Genomic DNA, 22,642 nt, shown 5'->3' on the forward strand with positions numbered 1-22,642 from the left:
ACTAAAATACACTACATAAATACACTATTTTTTTTTAATTTTATCTTTCGATTATACAGACGTTTTAAAACAATTTATGAAGAAATAATTTATTAATTTTGAATAAATCTGGCATAGATAATAATTAAGACGAACATAATAGACCCGGGAGCCGAAAAGAAATCCAAAAAAAAAACGGTCACAAAATTCTCTGTAATAAAGTAAAGGAGTTCGTTTTTATATACTAATATTGTTATTTTGTTTAGCTTGTTTGTGTAATTAATTGTAAGTATTTGAACTTATAACATGTAAAAATGTTACTTATAACATCGCTGATCCCGAGCCGCTTGGTTTATACTTGGTCAGGGCAATAAAAAGTTATTTGGATATTACATCGGGAAATTTCTCAAAAGTTGTAGAAGATTCTAGATAATGACAGTGATTACATTCCCGTGTCTCTCGAAGCGCGTAACGCCTTTGGTACTGCGCTTGAACTCTTTCCGATATTAACGGAATTGCGTCCCATTGGATGAGTGAGGAAACAGAGGTGGTCTGTTGCTTAATTACATATCCTACATAGATAGAGTTTCAACCATCAAAAAAGAAACAAGTTATTTTCGAAATTCAAAAATTGCAACACTCGGCTCGACCGTGCATTCTTCGGATATTGCGATTCAAATTTTTCCCCAATTAAGCGTTGCTGTCGAAAATACTGCAGTAGCTGAATATTGACAATGCCCTCTATTTAGACATACGAACATAGCATGATCTGTATTGAAATCTTTCGTTTATATTCAGTCCAACAACTACACTACTTTTTTCAATATCTACTTATTCTGTATATATATATATATATATATATATACCAACCACCAACCCGCATTGGAGCAGCGTGGTGGAATAAGCTCCAAACCGTCTCCTCAAAAAGAGGAGAAGAGGACTTTAGCCCAGCAGTGGGACATTCACAGGCTGTTACGGTACGGTACGGATATATATATACAGAATAACTAATACTACTATATAGTAGTAATAATATATATATTTATAGAGATAATGAACACTTATAAGCGTTGAATACTTCCCTTTTCCTATTAAAGAAATAACTGGATACAAACGTGCTCATTCAAAGCACATTTAACTTATGAAAATTATATTATATTATTAATGATGTACTTATTTATAAATAGAAGAAATATCAAAGAAAAAAAAAAAACTTTTCGAATTATAAAACAATAAGCAGTCTTAAATTCAACACATATTTTACCGCCAAGCAGCAATAGTATTGCTGTGCTCCAGTTTAAAGGGTGAGTGAGCCAGTGTAACTACAACTGACAGGCACAAGAGACATCTTAGTTTCCAGTGTTGGTGCCGCATTGGCGATGTAAGGAATGGTTATATTTCTTTTAATTTCATGTCTATGATCTATAAATGGCTGATTAACATCAGCCCGCTCACTTGCCGGTTCACTTTTTTTTTTATAGAATAGGAAGGCGGACGAGCATATGGGCCACCTGATAGTAAGTGGTCACCAAACGCCCTTAGACATTGGCATTGTAAGAAATGTCAACCATCGCTTACATAGCCAATGCGCCACCAACCTTGGGAACTAAGATTTTATGTCCCTTGTGCCTGTAATTACACTGGCTCACTCACCCTTCAAACCGGAACACTACAATATCAAGTATTATTGTTTTGCGGTAGAATATCTGATGAGTGGGTGGTACCTACCCAGACGAAAAAAAAATACAAGTAAAATGGGGTTTAGTAAAACAGTAAGCTCTTCTAGTTTATTTATGTACGTAAAGATAACACAAAAGCGGATACATTTATAAAACGAAACTCTCTTGTTTAGTACAACGTAATTGCACATGCCATTGTTAAGTAGTCTGCATTAAATTTAGTAATTTCTATGCATGGACACGCCTGAATTTAATTTTAGGACGAGTGTCTCTAAGTCTCGTATAAAATTCTTAAACTCAACGGTAATTATAATATATTTACTTATCACAAATTGAAATCTGTTATAGCAAAATACTTAATAAGTTTCGATCGTTATCGTTTATATATATATATCGTTATTATTTATCGTTTCGAGCAGTGCGATTCTATAAGAACTCACATCATTACTCACACGTGAAATTTTGACAACCGACTTACTATACTATACCATTTTGGTGCGTGTATTCTTGACATGTTATAATTATTATGGTCAATTTCGCATATTACAATATGAAATTTCACGACCGTTTTCCGCGGTATAATCACTGCGGAAATTTGGTTCTTACAAAATAGCTCTATAGAACGCTATTATAATTTTTTTATTCGTAAGCTTAATAATCTTTAGTTCGTGACCACGACCAGCGGTAGTAGTTGAAACGTTGGATACTATAAAATATATAATCACGGTTAAAATCAGCATTTAATATAAAAAATCTAGCGGTCTAATGTTAAGACATAAGGCTGCAGATCCCGAGGTCCTTGGTTCAAAGTTAAACATTATTCCTTCTTAATTGCTGTGATTTTCAATGTGAAATGGTCTGCGGAATTTTATTATATTTATTTGGTGCTGTACACAATCACGATTTTAAACTATTATTTGATACATATTAAAGACGTTATATCGTTTTCATCCCCGTAATATAAGAAAGAAATAGCAATATTTTTAATGCTGTCGAATTATTTTATTTTATTAATAAACACATAATTGTCATATTTAAATCAATTCACAAAAATATATATTATTTCCGTTTGCGTGTGAGGTGTTAGATTCTATAGTTGTTTTCTGTGCTCTTGAAAACGTGTATACAAAATTTCACGATGATCGGTCGATTAGTTAAAACTGGAAAGCGTAACAAATCATATCATTGTCGCATTTCTAATATTCTGATATTCTTAAGACTTTGTCATGTCTAACAAATGTATTCTTTAAAATTAAACACAGTTTGGTAAAATTTTTATCTCAACAATGTCGTACCAGCAGTTATTTTGATTAACACTATGCAATATTGTGACAAGTACCATTTATTGTTGAATCTTATCTTATCTATTATTCATGTCAATTCTTGGACACGTCAAATTGAATTTACAAGAAGATTATGATGCGAAATCTGTAACGGAACTTTAGTATCATGATATTATATAATACCACAAGAATATACGTAATATTTATTTAATCATTAATATCATTTAGTTCATGTACAATAAATATAATTGATTTGTAACTAGTATTCACAGTTGAATAAGCTGTTCTATTTGGAATAAGATGCTCGAATCCTGGTTAATTTATCACACTGTTCCACAATGGTATATAACTTAGGTTTATGGTGAAGATATTCAAATTTTATTTCACGTGGAAATCACTGTCACCGCACACAATGACGACAAATTTGGATTTACATCCAAATTTTCCCCTCGTCTCCTTGAAGCCTGGTTAAAATTTAAGTGTAAAATCCTGTTTGGCTCTTGTGTTTGTAAAAATTAAAATAAATAAGTTAAAAAATGCTAAATGTAAAATAGTGTAAATAGGTTCATTTTGTTAATTAATAATAAAAAACTCCATCCATTTAAAAATATAAAAATCAAACTTTAGTAGACAGTGCTTAAATGTATCTCCAATTATTGGGACCGCAGCATGTACCGGAACAATGTCGATGTTATTAATTTAAATTGATTAATAGAACTTGAATTACATGGCATAGTTATATATTATATATTACAAATATTCCAATGAAGGGGAGACGCTAACGCCACGAGGATATTATGTATCACAATGTGGTTTCGACAGAAGTGGAGACGTTAAGGCTGCAAGTAGATTTGTACTCTTCTGTTTAAATGGGCAGGAAGACTAGTGACTTTTAAAAGGGTTAAACATCTTGATGGTAGATTATAAACAAATCTATCGTCTTTGCGCAAGCTAGATTTTGATTGGTAGATACCACCCACTCATCAGATATTCTACCACCAAACTGCTATACTTAGTATTGCTATGTTTCGGTTTGAAAGGTGAGTAAGCCAATATAACTACAGGCACAAGGGACACAACGACAAGGTTGGTAGGGCAGTAGTGATTTAAGAAATGGTTAACATTTCTTATTGCGCCAATGTATATCACTTACCATCAAGTAGAATTTGTATGTCCACCTACCCAGTTTATATAAAAAGAATCATGAAATAGAGCTGTAATTTATGGTCCTATTACAGAAACCACAGCATACTTCTAAAATATTCCTTACAATTTTACTCGTCAACTGTAAATAATGGCCTTAAGGGAATATATTATTTTCATGTCCATAAAAACTTCCACGTACAAAAGTAAGTAATATTGCTTGAAAAACTGTAAGTTTTTCAACTAAATATCATTAATGCTAACTCTTTTGACCTCTTATCTAATATTATGACGTAAGCTCTTTTGTTGATAGAATATGGAATAAAGGATTCTTCCTGTAAATGTTCACGGTGTTAAATCTCATGCAACATAATATAATAATATCCTGGGACATTTTTCACACACGGCCATCTGATCCCAAATTAAGCTTGTACAAAGCTTGTGCTATGGAAACCAGACAACTGATATACTACATATACTACTTTTCTTTTGTAAATACACACTTATATAATGCTATCGAAAAAAGCGGAACATCTAGGATATGGCAGTTTTTGAGATCATTGGGGATAGGGCGTCAGCGGGAAACGTTTCCTGCCAATTTCAATCTCGATGATCTTAATAAACACTTTATTTCCTCTTCCTCTCTAAACAATCAGTACAAATCCATCACACTCAACTATCTCCATTCCTTGCCAATCCCTAGCTATCCTCCTTTCCAATTCAGTCCTGTTACCATGGGAGAATTAAAAAAACACATCCTATGCATCAAATCTGATGCAATCGGTTGTGACGGAATTAGTCGAAAACTTATAATTCTTACCCTTAACAGTATATTGCCTACTTTATGCAATATATTTACAGTAACAGTAACAGCCTGTTAATGTCCCACTGCTGAGCTAAGGCCTCCTGTCCCTTTTGAGGAGAAGGTTGTGGAGCTTATTCCACCACGCTGCTCCAATGCGGGTTGGTAGAATACACATGTGGCAGAATTTCAATGAAATTAGACACATGCAGGTTTCCTCACGATGTTTTCCTTCACCGTTAAGCACGAGATGAATTATAATCACAAATTAAGCACATGAAAATACAGTGGTGCTTGCCCGGGTTTGAACCCACGATCATCGGATAAGATTCACGCGTTCTAACCACTGGGCCATCTCGGCTTTTTTTTTACAATATATTTAACTATTCTTTATTACATGGTGCCTTCCCTTCTGTATGGCGTAAAGCTCTCGTGATTCCTATTCCCAAAGTTTCCAATCCTTTGCTTCCTTCTCATTTTAGACCTATTTCTGTTCTTCCATTTCTTTCAAAGGTGTTAGAGCGTGTTGTTCACTCTCAACTAAACCAATTCCTCACTATTAATAGAATCCTGTGCCCTTTTCAATCTGGGTTTAGATTAGGCCATAGTACAGTTACAGCTCTTGTTAAGGTATGTGACGACATTCGCCAGGGTATTGATAACAAATCCGTGACTGTACTAGCTCTCCTTGACTTTTCAAATGCCTTTAATAACATCGACTATGACATATGCTTGGCAACCCTAAGATCGCTAAGCATAGATTCTACTGTCATTGAATGGTTCCGCTCTTATCTGTTTAACCGACAGCAAGGCATAATGGCTAATAATAAATATTCATCCTATCTAGATATTTCTTCCGGTGTCCCGCAAGGTGGTGTGCTCTCTCCTCTTCTCTTTTCTATATTCATTAATACTCTCTCTTCACTTATTTCCTCCTCTTATCATCTATATGCTGATGATCTACAAATTTACGTTACCGCTCCTTTAGATCGTATCGATGAGGCAGCTGCAACCTTGAATCATGATTTGGCAAAGATATCTGAATGGTGTAAATCTTACGGTCTCAAAGTGAACCCGTGCAAGTCGCAAGTGGCTATTTTTGGCAGTCATAAGCTTCTGACGAGGGTCCAAGATAAACATCTACCTCCAATCTTATTTGAGGGCCAAATATTACACGTACAAGAGACTGTTAGAAATCTTGGACTACTTCTCGATGCTTCCTTTTCCTGGGTACCTCAAATCGCTGAAATGAGTCGTAAGATTTTCGCTATCATTGGTTTTTTAAGGCGATGGAAAAACCTATTGCCTATCAAGGCAAAGATCAGTTTAGCTAATACGCTCCTGTTACCAATACTGGACTATGCTGATGTCTGCTACATGGATTTAACTGAAGACCTCCTAAATAAATTAGGACGGCTGCAAAATATAGCCATAAGATTTATTTTTGGTCTGCGAAAGTTTGATCATGTCTCTGAGTATCGGTCTCAGTTAAAGTGGCTGCCAATCAGACTACGAAGAAATCTACATGCCTTATCTCTTCTCTACTCTATTCTTTATGTCGATCACACACCATCTTACCTTAAAGAACGCTTTAAATTTTTTGGTTGCGATAGCGCACACAACCTGCGTTCTTCGGATGATAATAAACTAGTTACCCCCTGCAGCCGGACACAAACCGACAGTAACTCTTTTACTGCAAAAACCATCAAACTTTGGAATGCACTACCTACAGATATTCGGCAGTCGAATTCATTGAGTATTTTTAAATACCGCTTGAAAAGCTATTATTTGTCCATTTCCAAGTAAGGTATGTATGTATGTATGAAATAGTATGTGGTTTATAATTTATCTATATATAATTTTATACTCTATAATTATATATAATATGTATATGCTATATAATAATTATATATATATTTGTATGTATGTATATGTGTATGTATGTATGTATTATTATATGTGTTTAGTGGGATGTAGATATGTGTAGTTTATTAAAAATTTAGTATCACTTTTTTATATGTAAATGCACTTACCTGTTCTCTTACAAAATTCTTTCACCAAAGGTTGTCTGTTAGAGATCGCTATAAGCGATAAGACCGCCTTTGCGCACCATTTTTTATTTTATTTTCTTTTTCTTTGATTGTTTCCTAATTCTCTCATTTTATGTATATGTTGTGCAAAAAGTTTTAAATAAATAAATAAATAAATAGATAATTACACCCAAACTCAGGACAAACAGTCATGTTCATGCACACAAATGTCTGTCCTGGGTGGGAATCGAACCCACGACCTTCGGCGTGAAAAGGCAAGGATCTACCAACCACGCCAACCGGCTCGTCAATAAACATAGGCATGCAATAGGTTCAATGTGTTGAATAATGTTGTCCTGCTAAACAAATTTCGTTACCATATATCAGTCATTTTCAACGACGACCAGTTATCTACGCAGTTGTCAGCTGGTCGTCGTCATTTTTAGGTCAGTTTATTTCATTTTATATAGGTAGGCAGATTGACAAATGGAACATCTGATGGTAAGAGGTCACTACTGCCTATAGAACTTGGCATTGTAAGAAATATTAACAACCCCTTACATCGCTAATGCGCCAATAACCTTGGGAACTAAGATATTACATAATACACATTTTGACTGAACTATTAGGCTATGTGGCCCATTTTCCACTCCACCTACCTATATCATAAAAAATATATATGTAAACGCAAAAGAACCACTTAATATCGTGTGGTATATTGTAAAAAAGCGGGTTGGTTACCGTAATCATCTTATACGTGCAAGTTTTCTCACGATATTTCTTTTTTCAAGCATGAGATGTGGTGATGTTGGTGTGCTTAGCCGGATTTGATATTGCAATCTTCGGCTAAGATCCACGTTTTTGTTTTCACAGCTCCATCTCAACTCTCGCCGTGACGTAACTTGAAAACAACAAAGAAATAAGATTAGATAACATTATGGTAAATAATATTTTTAAATACAATAAAACATAAAAAGTGTTCATAATAATTTTTTTACATCCCGAGCCGAAAGAACTCTGTAGTTACAATACGGCAATCTTAAGCGAAGATTCGGTTTCAAGTCCAATCCTTACTAAGTTTTCTTGATAATTTTTGTTTGTAATCTAGCTTGGTGATAAAGGAACCAGCTTCTAACAGCGCGGTGTAGTAAGCTCTCAATGTTCTCAAAAGGACAAACATCAAACACCCAACAGTAGGATATGGACACGTACTTTACTTTATCTTTTTTCTCATAACAGCTGTAATTAAAATTAAATAGTAAGATTTGCCGTATAAGTTTAAATATAACAAAAATCCGTTACATTTAAACGAGCTGTTTTATACAGAAAATTATTCATGCCAAAAAATTGTTTTGTTGGAAGAAGGTATTACAATAAAATACCCATTAAGGTCAACCAAAATTTATTCTATTTATATTAAGATAAAAATCTTCAATATGGTAATGATTTAAACCTTATAACTTTACCAATGCCATTTCGATCAAAAAAACGTATAAAAATAATCAATGCGTTAGTTTCAGAACGTATTTGTTTACACCGTTTTACGTAAACACAGTTCTTTAGCTTTTATTGACTATATATTAAAGGTGTTTTTTGAGCTACAAACTGTCTGTTCATAAATGATCGTTAGTCTGGAATTATGTTCCTAGCCTTGCCTGCGTACATTGTATTATGAACGTATTTGTGTTACTTCAGTTACTAACAGATTGATTTGTCTCTCGAAAAAAGGAGACCTTGGTACTGTTAAGAACTAAAGTGTTTATTGCTTGAAGTACGAATAAAAATAGAATATGGTTAGTTCAATAACGAAGGATAAATGTTTTGTTACTATATTTATTGCCAGATTCGTCCGGCTAATGATAAAATACGGTCGTGGTATATTTCAAAACAAAAGTGATTAATGTTTTCGTATAAATTTACTAAAAATGATATACCAATTAACTTGAAAATCAACATTAGGTAAAGATTTTCTTTTATGTTACCGAAGGACAATTTTCCTATAAAAAGGTCTTTGGTTATTAGGAACGTTAAGTTTTAAAATTTATTATAAATAATCACGCTAAAGTATGCAGTATTGTCATTCCCTTTACTGCACATAGGCTCTTTTGCAAATTAGGCAGTTTGGATACACGCGTTTCCTTTATATTCCAAGGTTAGATATATATTCTGCAAGATCCAGAATTTGAAATAGGAACTAGTATTTGTTAAATCGATTTGGCATTTTCTTAATATGATACTGCAAAAGTATATACTACTTTATTGTGTTGTATATAATAGATACCAATTATCGAGGACGGACCCGTGGGTCGTCTGGTCATAAGTGGTCACCACTACCCATAAGCATTGGTTATGTAAAAAATAGTAACCGATCGTTAAATCACCAACGTGCCATCAACTTTGGTAACTGAGATGTCCCTTGTGCTTATTCTATAGGTCCACTCACTTTTCAAACCGGCATACAAGAATACTAAGTTTGGCGATAGAGTATGTGATGAGTGGGTGTTACCTACCCAGACAGGCTTGCACAAAGCTCTACCTCAAATCTAAACCTGTATATAATCATTCGATTCTCTTGATCTCTCATTAAGAGAATTCGGTTAAGTTATTTAAAGCGTCATTATATCGTGAAATCATGTGATCTAAAAGAGGCCATCTCATCGGATGGTATAATACTCGAGCTGAAAGTACTGTGATTTCCTAATGGTATTCCCAAGTGGGTCAAACTGTAATACATTCCCCGAAGTGGCGCACTAGTTTTAGAACATACTGCTTGCAACCTGACCTGACTCTTAAGTTAATAAAGTTGGAAAATTGGCACGTTTTTTGGCACTCGTTACGAAATCTAACATAAGATTAAATGTCAGATTTCGTAACATGACTCAAGGGTATATCCCAAACTTTTATTAGAAAATTACGTTACGTTATCATAATGGTCGTTGATTTCTGATGCCTCTTTTTACCTGTGATTTGAATTTAGTTCCAATTTTAAATTTGGGATCATTTTTTTTATCAAAACATAAAAGAAGGGTAACAATTGGAATTGTTCTCACGGTAATATATTAAAATACGAGTAGGTAAAGTGTGTTGGGTCTGAAATTTGTTAAAAGGTTTTTTAAATATTATTCTCTAAGGATTTTAAAACCAAGAGCTTTTTTTTTGGATTGCGTACTGGCCTTTTAGGCCATGACAGCTCCAGGATACAAATCCTTTATTTTTTATTAATTAAATATTATAATAAAAACAATGCATGAACATAACTTTCAATTATGTTTTATAAGTCCGAATGCAGCTAAAATTTAATTGCTAAAATACATAAACAGCATTGGTAAGCTATTTGTAGTTTCTGAATAACGTCTCGTAAGCAATTTTTCGATCCGTAAGCAAAATTCATCGTTTCTTAAACATAGTTACCGTTATTTTTGTAAAACAGTAAATAAATACAATCAGCTTTCCAGCTGTTCATATCACTGGCTGTTATTTATTTTGAATCAAAGAAAATTTTTTAATTAAAAAATGTATATTTTTGGCAACTGCAAATTTGTATGCTAACTTGTTGTTGTAGCAATGTTGATAATTATTATTAATTATGTATGAGAAAAGTTTTTTGGATTTAACTAACTTGATACCTTCGATCCATACAATAAACAAAAATAATGCTGCACTGTCAATACTATAATAAGCTCCAAAACCTTCTCCTCAAAAAGGAAGTAGAGGTTTCAACCCAGCAGTGGGACATTCACAGGCTGTTTCTGTACTGTACTGTGTTACATCTTTTCATTTCGATTACACTTAGCCTGTAGTATCTACGTTTATTTTATTTCGTACTTTCTTAAATTTTTTTTTTCTGTACTTTTGTTTCTATATTATTGAAGCTGAAAAGAATTTATTCAAATAAATATAATATATGAAATCAAAAGTCCGTCAATGTCAATTGAAAATGTCTAAATGCTTGTAAAGTCTTTCGTCCTTAAAAAAGGTTTTCCTGTAGCTAAAACGTTTAAAGGTTAAGTTGGCCGTCCCTTCTCGAATTCCTACTATGAATATATGAATAAAACCTTAAGAACGCACTGGCTTACAAAATTGGTTGATAAATTAGTAAACTGCTGAATCGATAAAAGCAATGTCTGAATAATTAATCCATTTTTAATAAAAGTTATCAACAACTTCTAAAACAGCAGTTACTGGTAATTTTTATTTTAACAGCTTAACACCACAAAAGTGGCTTACGCTTGAACCGTAAATTGAACTGAAAATATTAATCACTATGGTTTATATTAAAATATGAAGGCGGACGAGCAGGTGGGCCACCTGATGGTAAATTGTCACCATCGCCCATAGACATTGGCGCTGGAAGAAATATTGGGAAAACCTTCGCGAACTATGATGTAATGTCCCTTGTGCCCGTAGTTACACCGGATTACTCACTTTTCAAACCGGAACACTAAATATTGTTGTTTTGTAGTTAAACATATGTTATATACCTACACATATGGGCTACCGCCATGTTGAATATTATAGAACCGATATTATATTTATGAAAAAAAAAATATTTATTAACATTCAAAATACAGTCCTATTAACACCATCTTCTCGTCTGCAGGTTGTAACTGGAAACACCTACGAGTCAGTCAAGAATCCAGATATAATTAACTAATTTCAATATATTAAATAAAATCATTCTATTTATAAATTTCTAGAATTGAAGTAAAAGTCGACGTTTTTTAAAATAAGCATATAATTATAAATCTTTATTATAATTATAGACTTGAAAGGCTTCGTCGTTCTATTCTCGAAATTTTCATCTATATTTATCAATGGCGAAAAATTCGTAGAAAAGATAAAAGGCTTTCAAAAAGGCAAAATAGTTCCGATGAGTGGTGTGGTTGGTACATACTTGCCTTTCACGCCGAAGGTTGTGGGTTCAATTCCCACTCAGGACAGACATTTGTGGGCATGAACATGTCTGTTTGTCCTGTGTCTGGATGTAATTATTTATATAAGCATGAATTTATAAAAGAAAAGTAGTATATGTAGTATATCAGTTATTTGGTTTCCATAGCACAAGCTATTATTATATATTGATTTGGGATCAGATGGCCGTGTGAGAATAATGTCCCAGGATATTATTATTATTACAGTGGTTCTAATAAAGTACGGAATTCTAATTATACTCGTAAAGTCGAGATAACTACTTACCATCTGAGTGTCATTCATTAACACTTATCGCTAAAATTACGAAATTCGGTTCGTTAAAATAATAATCAATCAATTGAAAAATCAAAAGGACCTTATCGAACTTAAATATAATAATAAAAATAAATGAAGCAATTTATTATTAACGTTAAAAAGGCTTAATATTGTACAAACGATATTGTGATTTAAATCAATAGAAATATGATAGTAATTATACTACAACAATAAAATAATAATGAAACCTACTTAATGTAATAGTTTCCGCCTGGGAAATGTTAGGTATCCTATGTCTTTTTCTGTATCCCTGCCAACGTTTATGCAACGTTTCATGATGATTGGTTGAGTAGTTAAGACATGAAATCGTAACAAACAAACTCTCACGTTTGTAATATTAGTAAGGATACTACCGTTTAATAGACACCAACTTTTCTATAAAAGTTTTTAAAATGATTTATTATTACTAAATATAATAAGTCCTTAATATTATGTAATATATACTATTAACTTAATTGCTTTAAATTATTAGACTAACAAAAAACATTCGTAAATATCATTTCAAAAACGAACGTCGAAAAACTTTATAGATAATAAATAATTTAAAAGTTAATTATATGTAATTGCGATAATCCAAATTTCAAGATTTCATTATAAAATGATGAGAATATGTAAGATATAAGCGAATTGAGTCGTTATAGAAGTACTGAAACTGAACTTCAGTAGAGCGAACTCAGTCGTGTTTCAGACGGCAGGTCGGACGCACGTCTAATCCTACCTCTTATTACTACGAAACTTCACCGTTACTCTAATGCATATAAAACAATACGTTTAAAATTCGAACGCGTTCCATTTAAATTTGAATATAAGAAGACAATTTTATTACGAGTGTAGTCTAAGATTTTTGTTTTGTTTTTAATATTAGTTGTGATAAATTAAAATAGGTGTATTTGATAGATTTTTTCGTAATAACGATGGCAAATGGAATGACACGCCTGTTTGCAGTAGTGTCAACTTAAATTGGACGTTATGCTACTTCCATTTAAAGCGGATTTTGAACATCCTGATGCCTTTTTATGATGATATGGTAAGTTTATATTAATTCAAATAACAATCTTTCTATATATTTTTCTTTAAATAAATATTGTCAACTTGAAATTACATCTGTTAATGTCAAATTGTTAAATAGTTTTGATAAGATACGTCCAGTCTAGCCTAAGGGCTTTAGATTAGCGATAAACAAAGCTGATCTAGCTAAATAACGTCTGCTATACATAAAACTTTTTTACAAGGTTATATAAACATTTTTTTTACCTTTAAATTTCGAGAAAGATTAAGATGTACACCAGATTCAGTTAACTGTTTTTTGTATGAGCACTGTTTATTTTAGTACTCAGTAAATTTGTTCGCGAATATCTTAAAATTTAATGATTCCGGTTCATCGTATCTTTTATTAGAATTTTTACATAATATACATACTTTTTAATATCAAAACTTTTTTAATAAAAAAAAAAATTATATAGGGTAGCGTGAGCGTGAGTCACAATCTCGCAGGTTAATCTATCTATATTATATATATAAAGATATTAACCTGCTCAGGGATTGTTACTCGTATGTCTATTTTCATGTTTAATATATCTCTATAATTTCAATTGTTTTTGGCACTTAATTTGTTTTTTAAATATAAAGATTTATTATTTGTATTATACATTACGTCATGACACTTATTTATCACGAATATATAATCTTATATTTATACAGTTAAATTAAAGGCCATTAGAAAATTTCTTTAATAGGTATTCTTCCAATTTTAAATAAGGATCAATTAAATTATTAAAAAACCCATCCTAATATTCCTGATATACCTAAGGAGCAATTGAAGTGAAAAATTATTTTATTGAATATTCCATTTCGGACGAAGAAGAAGTACATAAGTAGAAACACATAATTGTGTTCTTTAGTAACGAACAGCTTGCCATGATAAATAATGTCTTGACCAATTTAGGCCAATACGAAATAGTCTTGAATCTCATGAAGTGAGAGCCGATATTGCACAGAATGTAAATCCATAGATTGCGAGTTCAAATCGGGAAGTTATATTGAGTTGTCAACTCATGCTTACTTTTGCTTGATATTAGTCTGATTCTGTTTTAGAAAATATTTTTGTTATGTTATTAAAACACTGTTATTTATTAATTAAATTGAAATATTGTGCTACATATACGTGATTTAATTAAGTTAATTAGAATTTTAATAAAATTAAAAGTATAATAAAATATATTTCATTTCATGTAGAATCACTGATAAAATATTTTTGTTCAAAGAAAAAAAATATATACAGAAATTACGCTTCAAATACACTTTATACAATTAATAATACCCATGAATTTCAGGCATACTTTTTTTTCAATTAGGTAGGCCGACTGGCAAACACGGGTTCTGATAGTAAGTTTTTACTAGTGACCGCAAATATACATTATCATTCTAAGAAATATTAAACATCACTTACATCGCCAATACACCTTGGAAACTGAGATGTTTTGTCACTTGTGCTTGAAGTTAAACTGACTCACTCAACCTTCAAACTGGATTACAGCAATACTAAGTATTACTGTTTGGCGGTAGATATTAAAATATTATATGATTAGTACTTACCACGCGGGCTTGTGTAAAGCACACTGGACCCAATGCAAAATTAATTAAACAAAACGATTAATTAAACATAAATATTAAATATATGTAAGAGCCTCCATCTATTTTGAACTCGATATAAAATATTAGAACAATCATTAAGATAGTCTTTGCATTGAGTTAAAAAGCCCATAGTACTGCAAACATATCCCTCTTGCCTTTTTGTATGCATAAACTTGGAAATTGGTCGAGGTAGTGGCCAACTATTGGGTCTCTAATTTTGTAATGGCTCGAGACAAATTACTTCCAATAGAGAGCTGGATATTTAATTTAATTATAACTAGCATTCTGATTGGTGATTCAATTTGTTTGGTAAAGACAAAAATTCGCATATTTTGATAAAACAAACCCTTGAACCATTGATGCAGCGTAATCGAAAAGGCTCCAGCACGTCGCCACAAAACGACTCTCTCCTTTTAAAAATGTCAGTATTTAATTAAACTCAGTCAAGATTATAATTACTTTTCATTCTATTTTAATAACAGATTTAAATCAGTAATAAATCTATAATTTAAAAAACCTTGATTTTAATAATTCTCAAACGTAGAATATCACGTTTAATAAGTCTTAAGTATCTTTGTTGTTGCACATGACTCCATAAATTTCATTTGTTATTACTGAAAATGTATCTTTAGGCCACAGATAGAAACTAACATATATTTCTTAGATATTATGCAGTTCAGCTACCACCAGCCGAGTGGTGGTGAAGCTCAATCACTTACCAATTATTTTACTACGTAGCACCAATACAATTTTAAGGTAAGCCTGTGTAATTATTACTGGTTACAGGGATAATAAAATCTTAGATAGATGATTGCCGTGTATCTATTATATTAAAGCAAACAAACAAATCGGCCACGATTTCAGCCCTCGTGAGTAGTGTCTGACTGAAACGGGCCTGTAGAAATTCCTTCCAACGTTAAAATTAAGTAATAGCTTACTAGTTGGTGAAAAATTATCATGAAGTACGCCCCTGTAATATCATAAATAGTTTAAAAAAATATATTTTCGTCACGTATTATGTATCAACGTTGCATTAACATGATTCATACCTCTAAAAGTCTATATGAATAAACTATTATAATTTGAAAACATTTTTGTTTTTAAGTGAATTAAGAATTTCCCTCAGATGTATTGAGTGATCTTCATCGTATATCGATATTATCTTTTCTGGGACATTTCAATAGCTATTCAGCAAGGTGTAGCCAGCGTAATGATCACATTTAGATCTGACGCTACTCACGTTGTTTTTCTAACAGTTTAACCCGTACTTTTCATTATATAACTTGTTTCATTAGAATACGAATACTTATTTTTTAATAAAAATCTAGCCTTCTATTTGTTACGATACCTAATTCCACATCATATAATACCACCATATATGGTGATAGCTTGAATCTTTTGATGAAAGTATTAAACAGGAGTTAATAGCCAGAGATGGCCCAGTTTTGGAACGCGTGAATCTTAACCGATGATCGTGGGTTCAAACCCGGGCAAGCACCACTGAATTTTCATGTGCTTAATTTGTGATTATAATTCATCTAGTGCTTGACGGTGAAGGAAAACATCGAGAGGAAACCTGCATGTGTCTAATTTCACTGAAATTCTACCACATGTATATTCCATCAACCCGCACTGGAGCAGCGTGGTGGAATAAGCTCCAAACCATACCCAAAAAAAGGGAGAGGAGGCCTTTAGCCCAACAGTGGGACATTCACAGGCCGTTACGGTTACGGAATAGCCAGTTGTTTAAAAAGTTACTTATTATCCAAAAATAATGACATGAATTCGGCTTCAAGTTAAATTTTACTTTTTAAAATATTAACAAAACCGTAATAATTCGTCACTATTGTTTTCAAATCATAATCAAACTTACATATAAATTGATGTCTGATTTGGAATAAATGAATACGTAATTACCATCGTGCTTCAAGCTTACTACTATAGTAGAACGACCTTTAATTAAACTGGCAATTGTTATTTATACTTATATTATCCCGCTGAGTTTCTTAAGTCCGAGGTGTTTATTTCCGAACCGGTGTAAGATTTATGCCAATCAATAAGTGTAACGCTTACTAAATAAAGATTTTAGACTTCGACTTATGATAACACGTACATAGTGCTTACAATAAATAAATTATTTAGTTTTATGACCATCATATTACATCATACGACCATTTGCAATACAAAAATATATTCTACGCAAGTGCACATTCTATCTCTCAATCTTAAACAGATGGGATGGAAATCTGAACGCAGATAATTTCCAAACTTCGAGCTGCTGTAAAAATATTTGATAAAAAAAATTATTACCCAGTATTTTGAATCCAGATTCCAGGTAGAAATAGTAGTACCTAGCAAAATTGTGTTCTTATCTATGTTGCACTGTAAAGTCGTAATCTAATCGAAAGAGTGCATATCTTAGCCATTCACCAATCTGGAAGCAAAGATAAATAAAAACAATTTTTCAATTGTCAAAAATCAATTTTTAGAACGATTTGGTTATATAATTCGAAATTATCTGTTTAGTGGAAGTTATCTCCAATGTGGTTAATTGGTTAAAACCTATAAATATGTAAGTTGAGATTGAGAGAGATCGAAGTACTTTAAATATTCAATACACAAATAAGGGAAGAAATAAGGCGTAAGGACGTAACGAAGTTTACAGCAGTTTTTCTGTAAATCGACACGAGGCATTCACACCTTTGTTATTTTAGTTGGTGGCTTATAAGGTTGAAAAACTCATGTTCCCCGTTTTGAATAGATCAGGCTTCTAAGAAGTTGTTGGATTATTCTCTGTTTCTGTGTTGTTGTATTGTGGAATTCTCAAAAGGAGCACGAACTTTGTAAATTGTTAGTGCAATTCCTCAGAAAACATGTAAAGTTTAAAGTTAGTCTCACGCCTGAACTTCTGGTTGAGTAATTTTGACGTCCCATCAGAAATCTCTCCCCATAGTGTTTGCACACAAGCTTATGCATATACCCTGCGTTTTCTAGCTGAAAAGTTCCACGTGCACAAAACTTTATTAAGAGGACATTGTTATATATAAAATATTGTTTTATAATAATAAATACAAGAAACCTATGAAGTTGAATATTAATTTACTTAAAAATTTATATTAGGTTTGATTACATTTATTTAATCTTGAAATTAATATGTGACTATTTCTTATATAGTTTTAAGAATTGTTGGCAATCGTTTATAAATACTGCCAAGTCGGAACGTAAATGGTAAACCAAAACTTAGTTATTTTTAATCGAACTTGACACGAAATCTTTGACAAAGTACCTCTCAAAACAGAATATGTTTATTTTTTTATTTGCTATTGAATATTTATTTTAAATACGGGGCTCACTACTTGTTTCGCATTGATGTTGAAAATTAAATTACGATTCTTCATTAATTTGTTTAAAACTTATTAAGAGCTTTTCAATGTGAATCTTTATAGTGAATTTATTTCATATAATATTTTTCACAGATGGACAGATATAGTAAAACGATTAAATATAATTTAAATAATTTCATAGAAATATTTCTTATAAAATCGGATAATGAATGAGTCAAGTTAAGTGTTGATACTACATCAGATATAAATTGTCATTGTTGAAAATAAATAAATAGTGTTGTAAAATAGGAAAGTAATATCATCAAGATATTACTGCACGAATTCCATTCTCAAAGACCAGGAGATTTACATGTGTGTATGCAAACACAAGTGCACTCTATTGGCATTGGCAATTGGCAATCTGACACACACACACAATTTATGAAAGATCAGACGCAGTGCCAATGCAAAACATTGTGTTACTACTGGGTTATGTCTGGGAAGAATACCTTGAAGAAGTAAATGTTTGCTTATGGTCCAACCAATCAAGGACCTTGTGATCTGCAGTCTTAATATCTAGACAATAAGCCAACGGGGAAGTTCTTATTGCATTATACTGGGTCGGGTTAATAAAGCGTTTTGGCCCGATACTGTGGATCAGCGATACTAATTCTTATCTATTAGGTAATATTATACGCGAAGCATACGTCACAATACTTACGTCACCACGATATTACCAGATGGTCGAACGTAGTGGGAATGTTTGATAATCACTTTATTAATGACGTCATTAGATATAATAAATTAAGAATTATTACAAAATATAAAGATTGTAGCAGATACAAAGTCCAGACGTTGCGATAAATATTTCAATTAAGATTTTTTGTTGGGAAGGCGACTAAGAACCAACTTTGTAGACTGTGATTAGTGTTGCAGCTGAGGCTGAACTTTTTTTTCCATTATTAGTGTTTAAAGATGTAATCAGTACCTTTAGATTTGAATTGTAATAAAGCTGTGGCTGTGTGTATCGACACTTTTTCTACTCTTTCTAAAAAAATTCGTAATTTATATTTATAACTAGCTAATGGCCGGAATATATTGTAATGTATTTTTAAATTGCTTTCTTTTTTAATTATAGTGTGATGGTTATAATGATTACTTGTCATACAAAATTCGTCTTTTAATATTGGCTCAAGATCTTCTTGAATTGGCATTTTTAACTATCCATAGAATGTTTCTAGCAATCAAGATAATTTTTGATCTGTCGTTTTTGTCTTGCATTCAAACATAAATTTATAAGGACTACGATTGGTTTCAAATGTTTCAGGAAATAATTATAATATCTTCGGACTATTTTGTACTACTTTTTTCTTCAATGATGTAAATATTTTTCGATATTTTGTTTCACTATTTTGAATAAGTCCTGTGATAGGTCCTACCACTGATTTCCGTGTAAACGTTTAGGCTCATACCACACTATGCACAATGCTTCAATAGTAATACGTTTTTATGAGTTTTCTAAAACAAAACTCAAAAAACTTATTTTGGACTACCCGGGGTTGAACCCACAATTTTTGGATAAGATTTCAGTGTTCTAGCCATTAAGCCATCTCGGCTACAAAGAAGGTATAGACGACAAAAACCCTATGAGTAATATATGCTAGTCATAATACATTGAAGTAATAAAAAGTAATTAATTTTTCATTTTAACTGCTAATTAATGTTCAACAACTGAAGCTACTAAATGACACTTAAAGCGCTTAAAGCGTTCGTCGTTCATAAATCGTCTAATATATATTCAAATAAAAGGTTAACGAGACAATTATATATCAAAGTAAAATATTTAATAGGCTATTTCTGCGCATAATAGGTTTGGCTTAATAAATAAACGTCGTTCCAAGTGACTTTGTTATTTAATTAACTAAAATAACATTTTTCTTGCATATTTAGTATTATTTTTTTAGCAAAGTAATAATATCTTGTAAGTTTTCCGTGTACTGCTTATTTCAAGATTATCACGCGCAAACCAACAACCATAGAGTTTTTATAACAATAGTGTAAGTTTAAGGCAGAAATATTAATACATTATAAAACAAGAGACGTAATATACCTTGTGCCTGTAGTTACACTGCTCTTATATATCATTCTTCAAACCGGAACGCAACAATACGAAGTATTGATGTTTAGTGGTAGAATATCTGATAAGTGGGTGGTACCCTAACGGGCTTGCACAAAACCCTACTGATTAAAACGATAACGATTCCCGATTCTATTCCAATCCAACTTAATTCTATATTTATTCGGATCAAATGCAAACCGATATGATGTTCATATGTAACGCTATGTCAAAACTTAATTGTTAACTTTTTTGTCAATAATGAAATGTGACAATTTGTTCGTTTTTTAGTTTTTTATGCAGCAGCCGCAAAACACGTCCCTAAATTTCGCTGCTCAATATTGATTCGTGTAGCTTATGGTCGGCTGGTACATTAAAATGATTGCTGATACTTTGTTATAATTTTAATCTATCGAATTATCAGTCTGTCTGTTTTAAGTAGAAATATATTTTATTTAATAGGTTATTTCATTAAATAGGAAAAACGCAAAATAACTGTAGCTAAAGAAAATTGTTATAGTATAGGTAGGTCGACCAGGATATGGGCCACCTGATAGTAAGTGGTCACCAACGCTCATAGACATTGGCATTGTAAGAAATGTTAACCATCGCTGACTCACTCACCCTTCAAACCGGAACACAAAAACAGTGTATACCTATGATTGATGAAAATAAATACCTACTGACCTAAAATTACGAGACCGTCAAATGGATGAAGCTACAAATAAATGATAGCGTATTCCATGCAATGTTTGCAATAACGCGTCACACGAAAAACTTTCCTTACTCTACTTTTAAGAAGATTTTGAGCTTAGTCCACCGCGCTACTCCAATGCGGGCTGATGGATACAAATTTTACGTATTTTCATAAGATACAGGTTCCCTCACGATGTTTTCCCTCAGCGCTACCGCTGGACTATAAACACAAATGAAAATTCAGTTTGGGATTGAACCCGCAAGCTTCGATTAAGATCCGAAACAGCCTGTGAATGTCCCACTGCTGGGCTAAAGGCCTCCTCTCCTCATTTTGAGGAGAAGGTTTGGAGCTTATTCCACCACGCTGCTCCAATGCGGGTTGCGACATAATAGTTAATAAATTGAAGAACAGATATTTAAGGATTTTCGTCACAAATTTAACTGGAACAGTAGAAAAGACTGGTTTTGCTAGTGTTAAATAAATTTACTATTAATATTATTATGTACATAGATGATAATAGTTAATAAATTGAAGAACAGATATTTAAGGATTTTCGTCACAAATTTAACTGGCGCAGTAGAAAAGACTGGTTTTGCTAGTGTTAAATAAATTTACTATTAATATTATTATGTACATAGATGATAATAGTTAATAAATTGAAGAACAGATATTTAAGAATTTTCGTCACAAATTTAACTGGCGCAGTAGAAAAGACTGGTTTTGCTAGTGTTAAATAAATTTACTATTAATATTATTATGTACTATTAATATTATTAGTACATATCTACACATATACACTATTTTATATAATGGTGTGTAGTGCTAACTACTTAATAGTTTCGTGCTGCTATCCCGGCATTAAGATAAAGTGGACCGAGTGTGCTAATTACTAGATAAGTGAGCATTTAAGTTGTAAAGTGGCAACATTCTGTTAAAAAGATAGTTATTTAAAATTATTTCGTAATGTTCGACAAAAATATACGACAAATGATCATTTTACAAAAAAAAGGAAAATTATTCTATCATATCGTTTCTATAAAAAAAACAGTAATTGACAAACACTCAATTCGGAAATGTCTTATTTTTCAAATGCTCTGAATTTTAAGTTTTTTTTTTGTTATTACCTAACGAATATAATTACAAAATCAATAGTTCGTCAAATTATATTCCGTAAAATGAAATAAATAACAGTAACAGCCTGTTAACGGCCCACTGCTGGACTAAAGGCCTCCTATCCCTTCTTGAATAGAAGGTCTGTAGCTTATTCCACCACGCTGCTCCAATGCGGGTTGGTGGGATACACATGTAGCAGAATTTCAGTGAAATCAGAAACATGCAGGTTTCCTCGCGACGTTTTTCTTCACCGTAAAGCACGAGATGAATTATAATTACAAATTAAGCACATGAAATTTCAGTGGTACTTGCCTGGGTTTGAACCCACAATCGTCGGTTAAGATTCACGCGTCCTTATCACTGGGCCATCTCGGCTCACATAGTGCATAGGAGTCATTAATTAACTTTCTTAAAAGATAAATCTAGGAATGCATTTTTTCAAGAAATGATTACTGTCTACAATATAAGTCATTATAATTTATTTGTGCCTAAATGTAAGTAATTACTAGCTCACCTGTTTACTTTGTATAATATATAGCTACAAGTTTAGTTTAGCATTTTGAACGAATGAACATGAATATCTTAAAGATAAAAAA

The 22,642-nt window shown here is 32.2% G+C and overlaps 1 protein-coding gene across 1 annotated transcript in view; it reads left to right on the forward strand.

The window, feature by feature from the left end:
- The first annotated feature begins 12,858 nt into the window (after positions 1–12,858).
- The window catches only part of LOC126778219 (neuropeptide F receptor), a 78,619-nt gene continuing 68,835 nt past the window's right edge, over positions 12,859–22,642 (forward strand). Inside the window, exon 1 of the mRNA XM_050501697.1 lies at positions 12,859–13,190. Within this exon, the coding sequence (XP_050357654.1) occupies positions 13,170–13,190 (21 nt within the window). The 5' untranslated portion in view covers positions 12,859–13,169. The remainder of the gene's footprint in view (positions 13,191–22,642) is intronic.

This window comes from Nymphalis io, chromosome 25 (assembly GCF_905147045.1).
Source record: "Nymphalis io chromosome 25, ilAglIoxx1.1, whole genome shotgun sequence".
Taxonomy (NCBI): domain Eukaryota; kingdom Metazoa; phylum Arthropoda; class Insecta; order Lepidoptera; family Nymphalidae; genus Nymphalis; species Nymphalis io.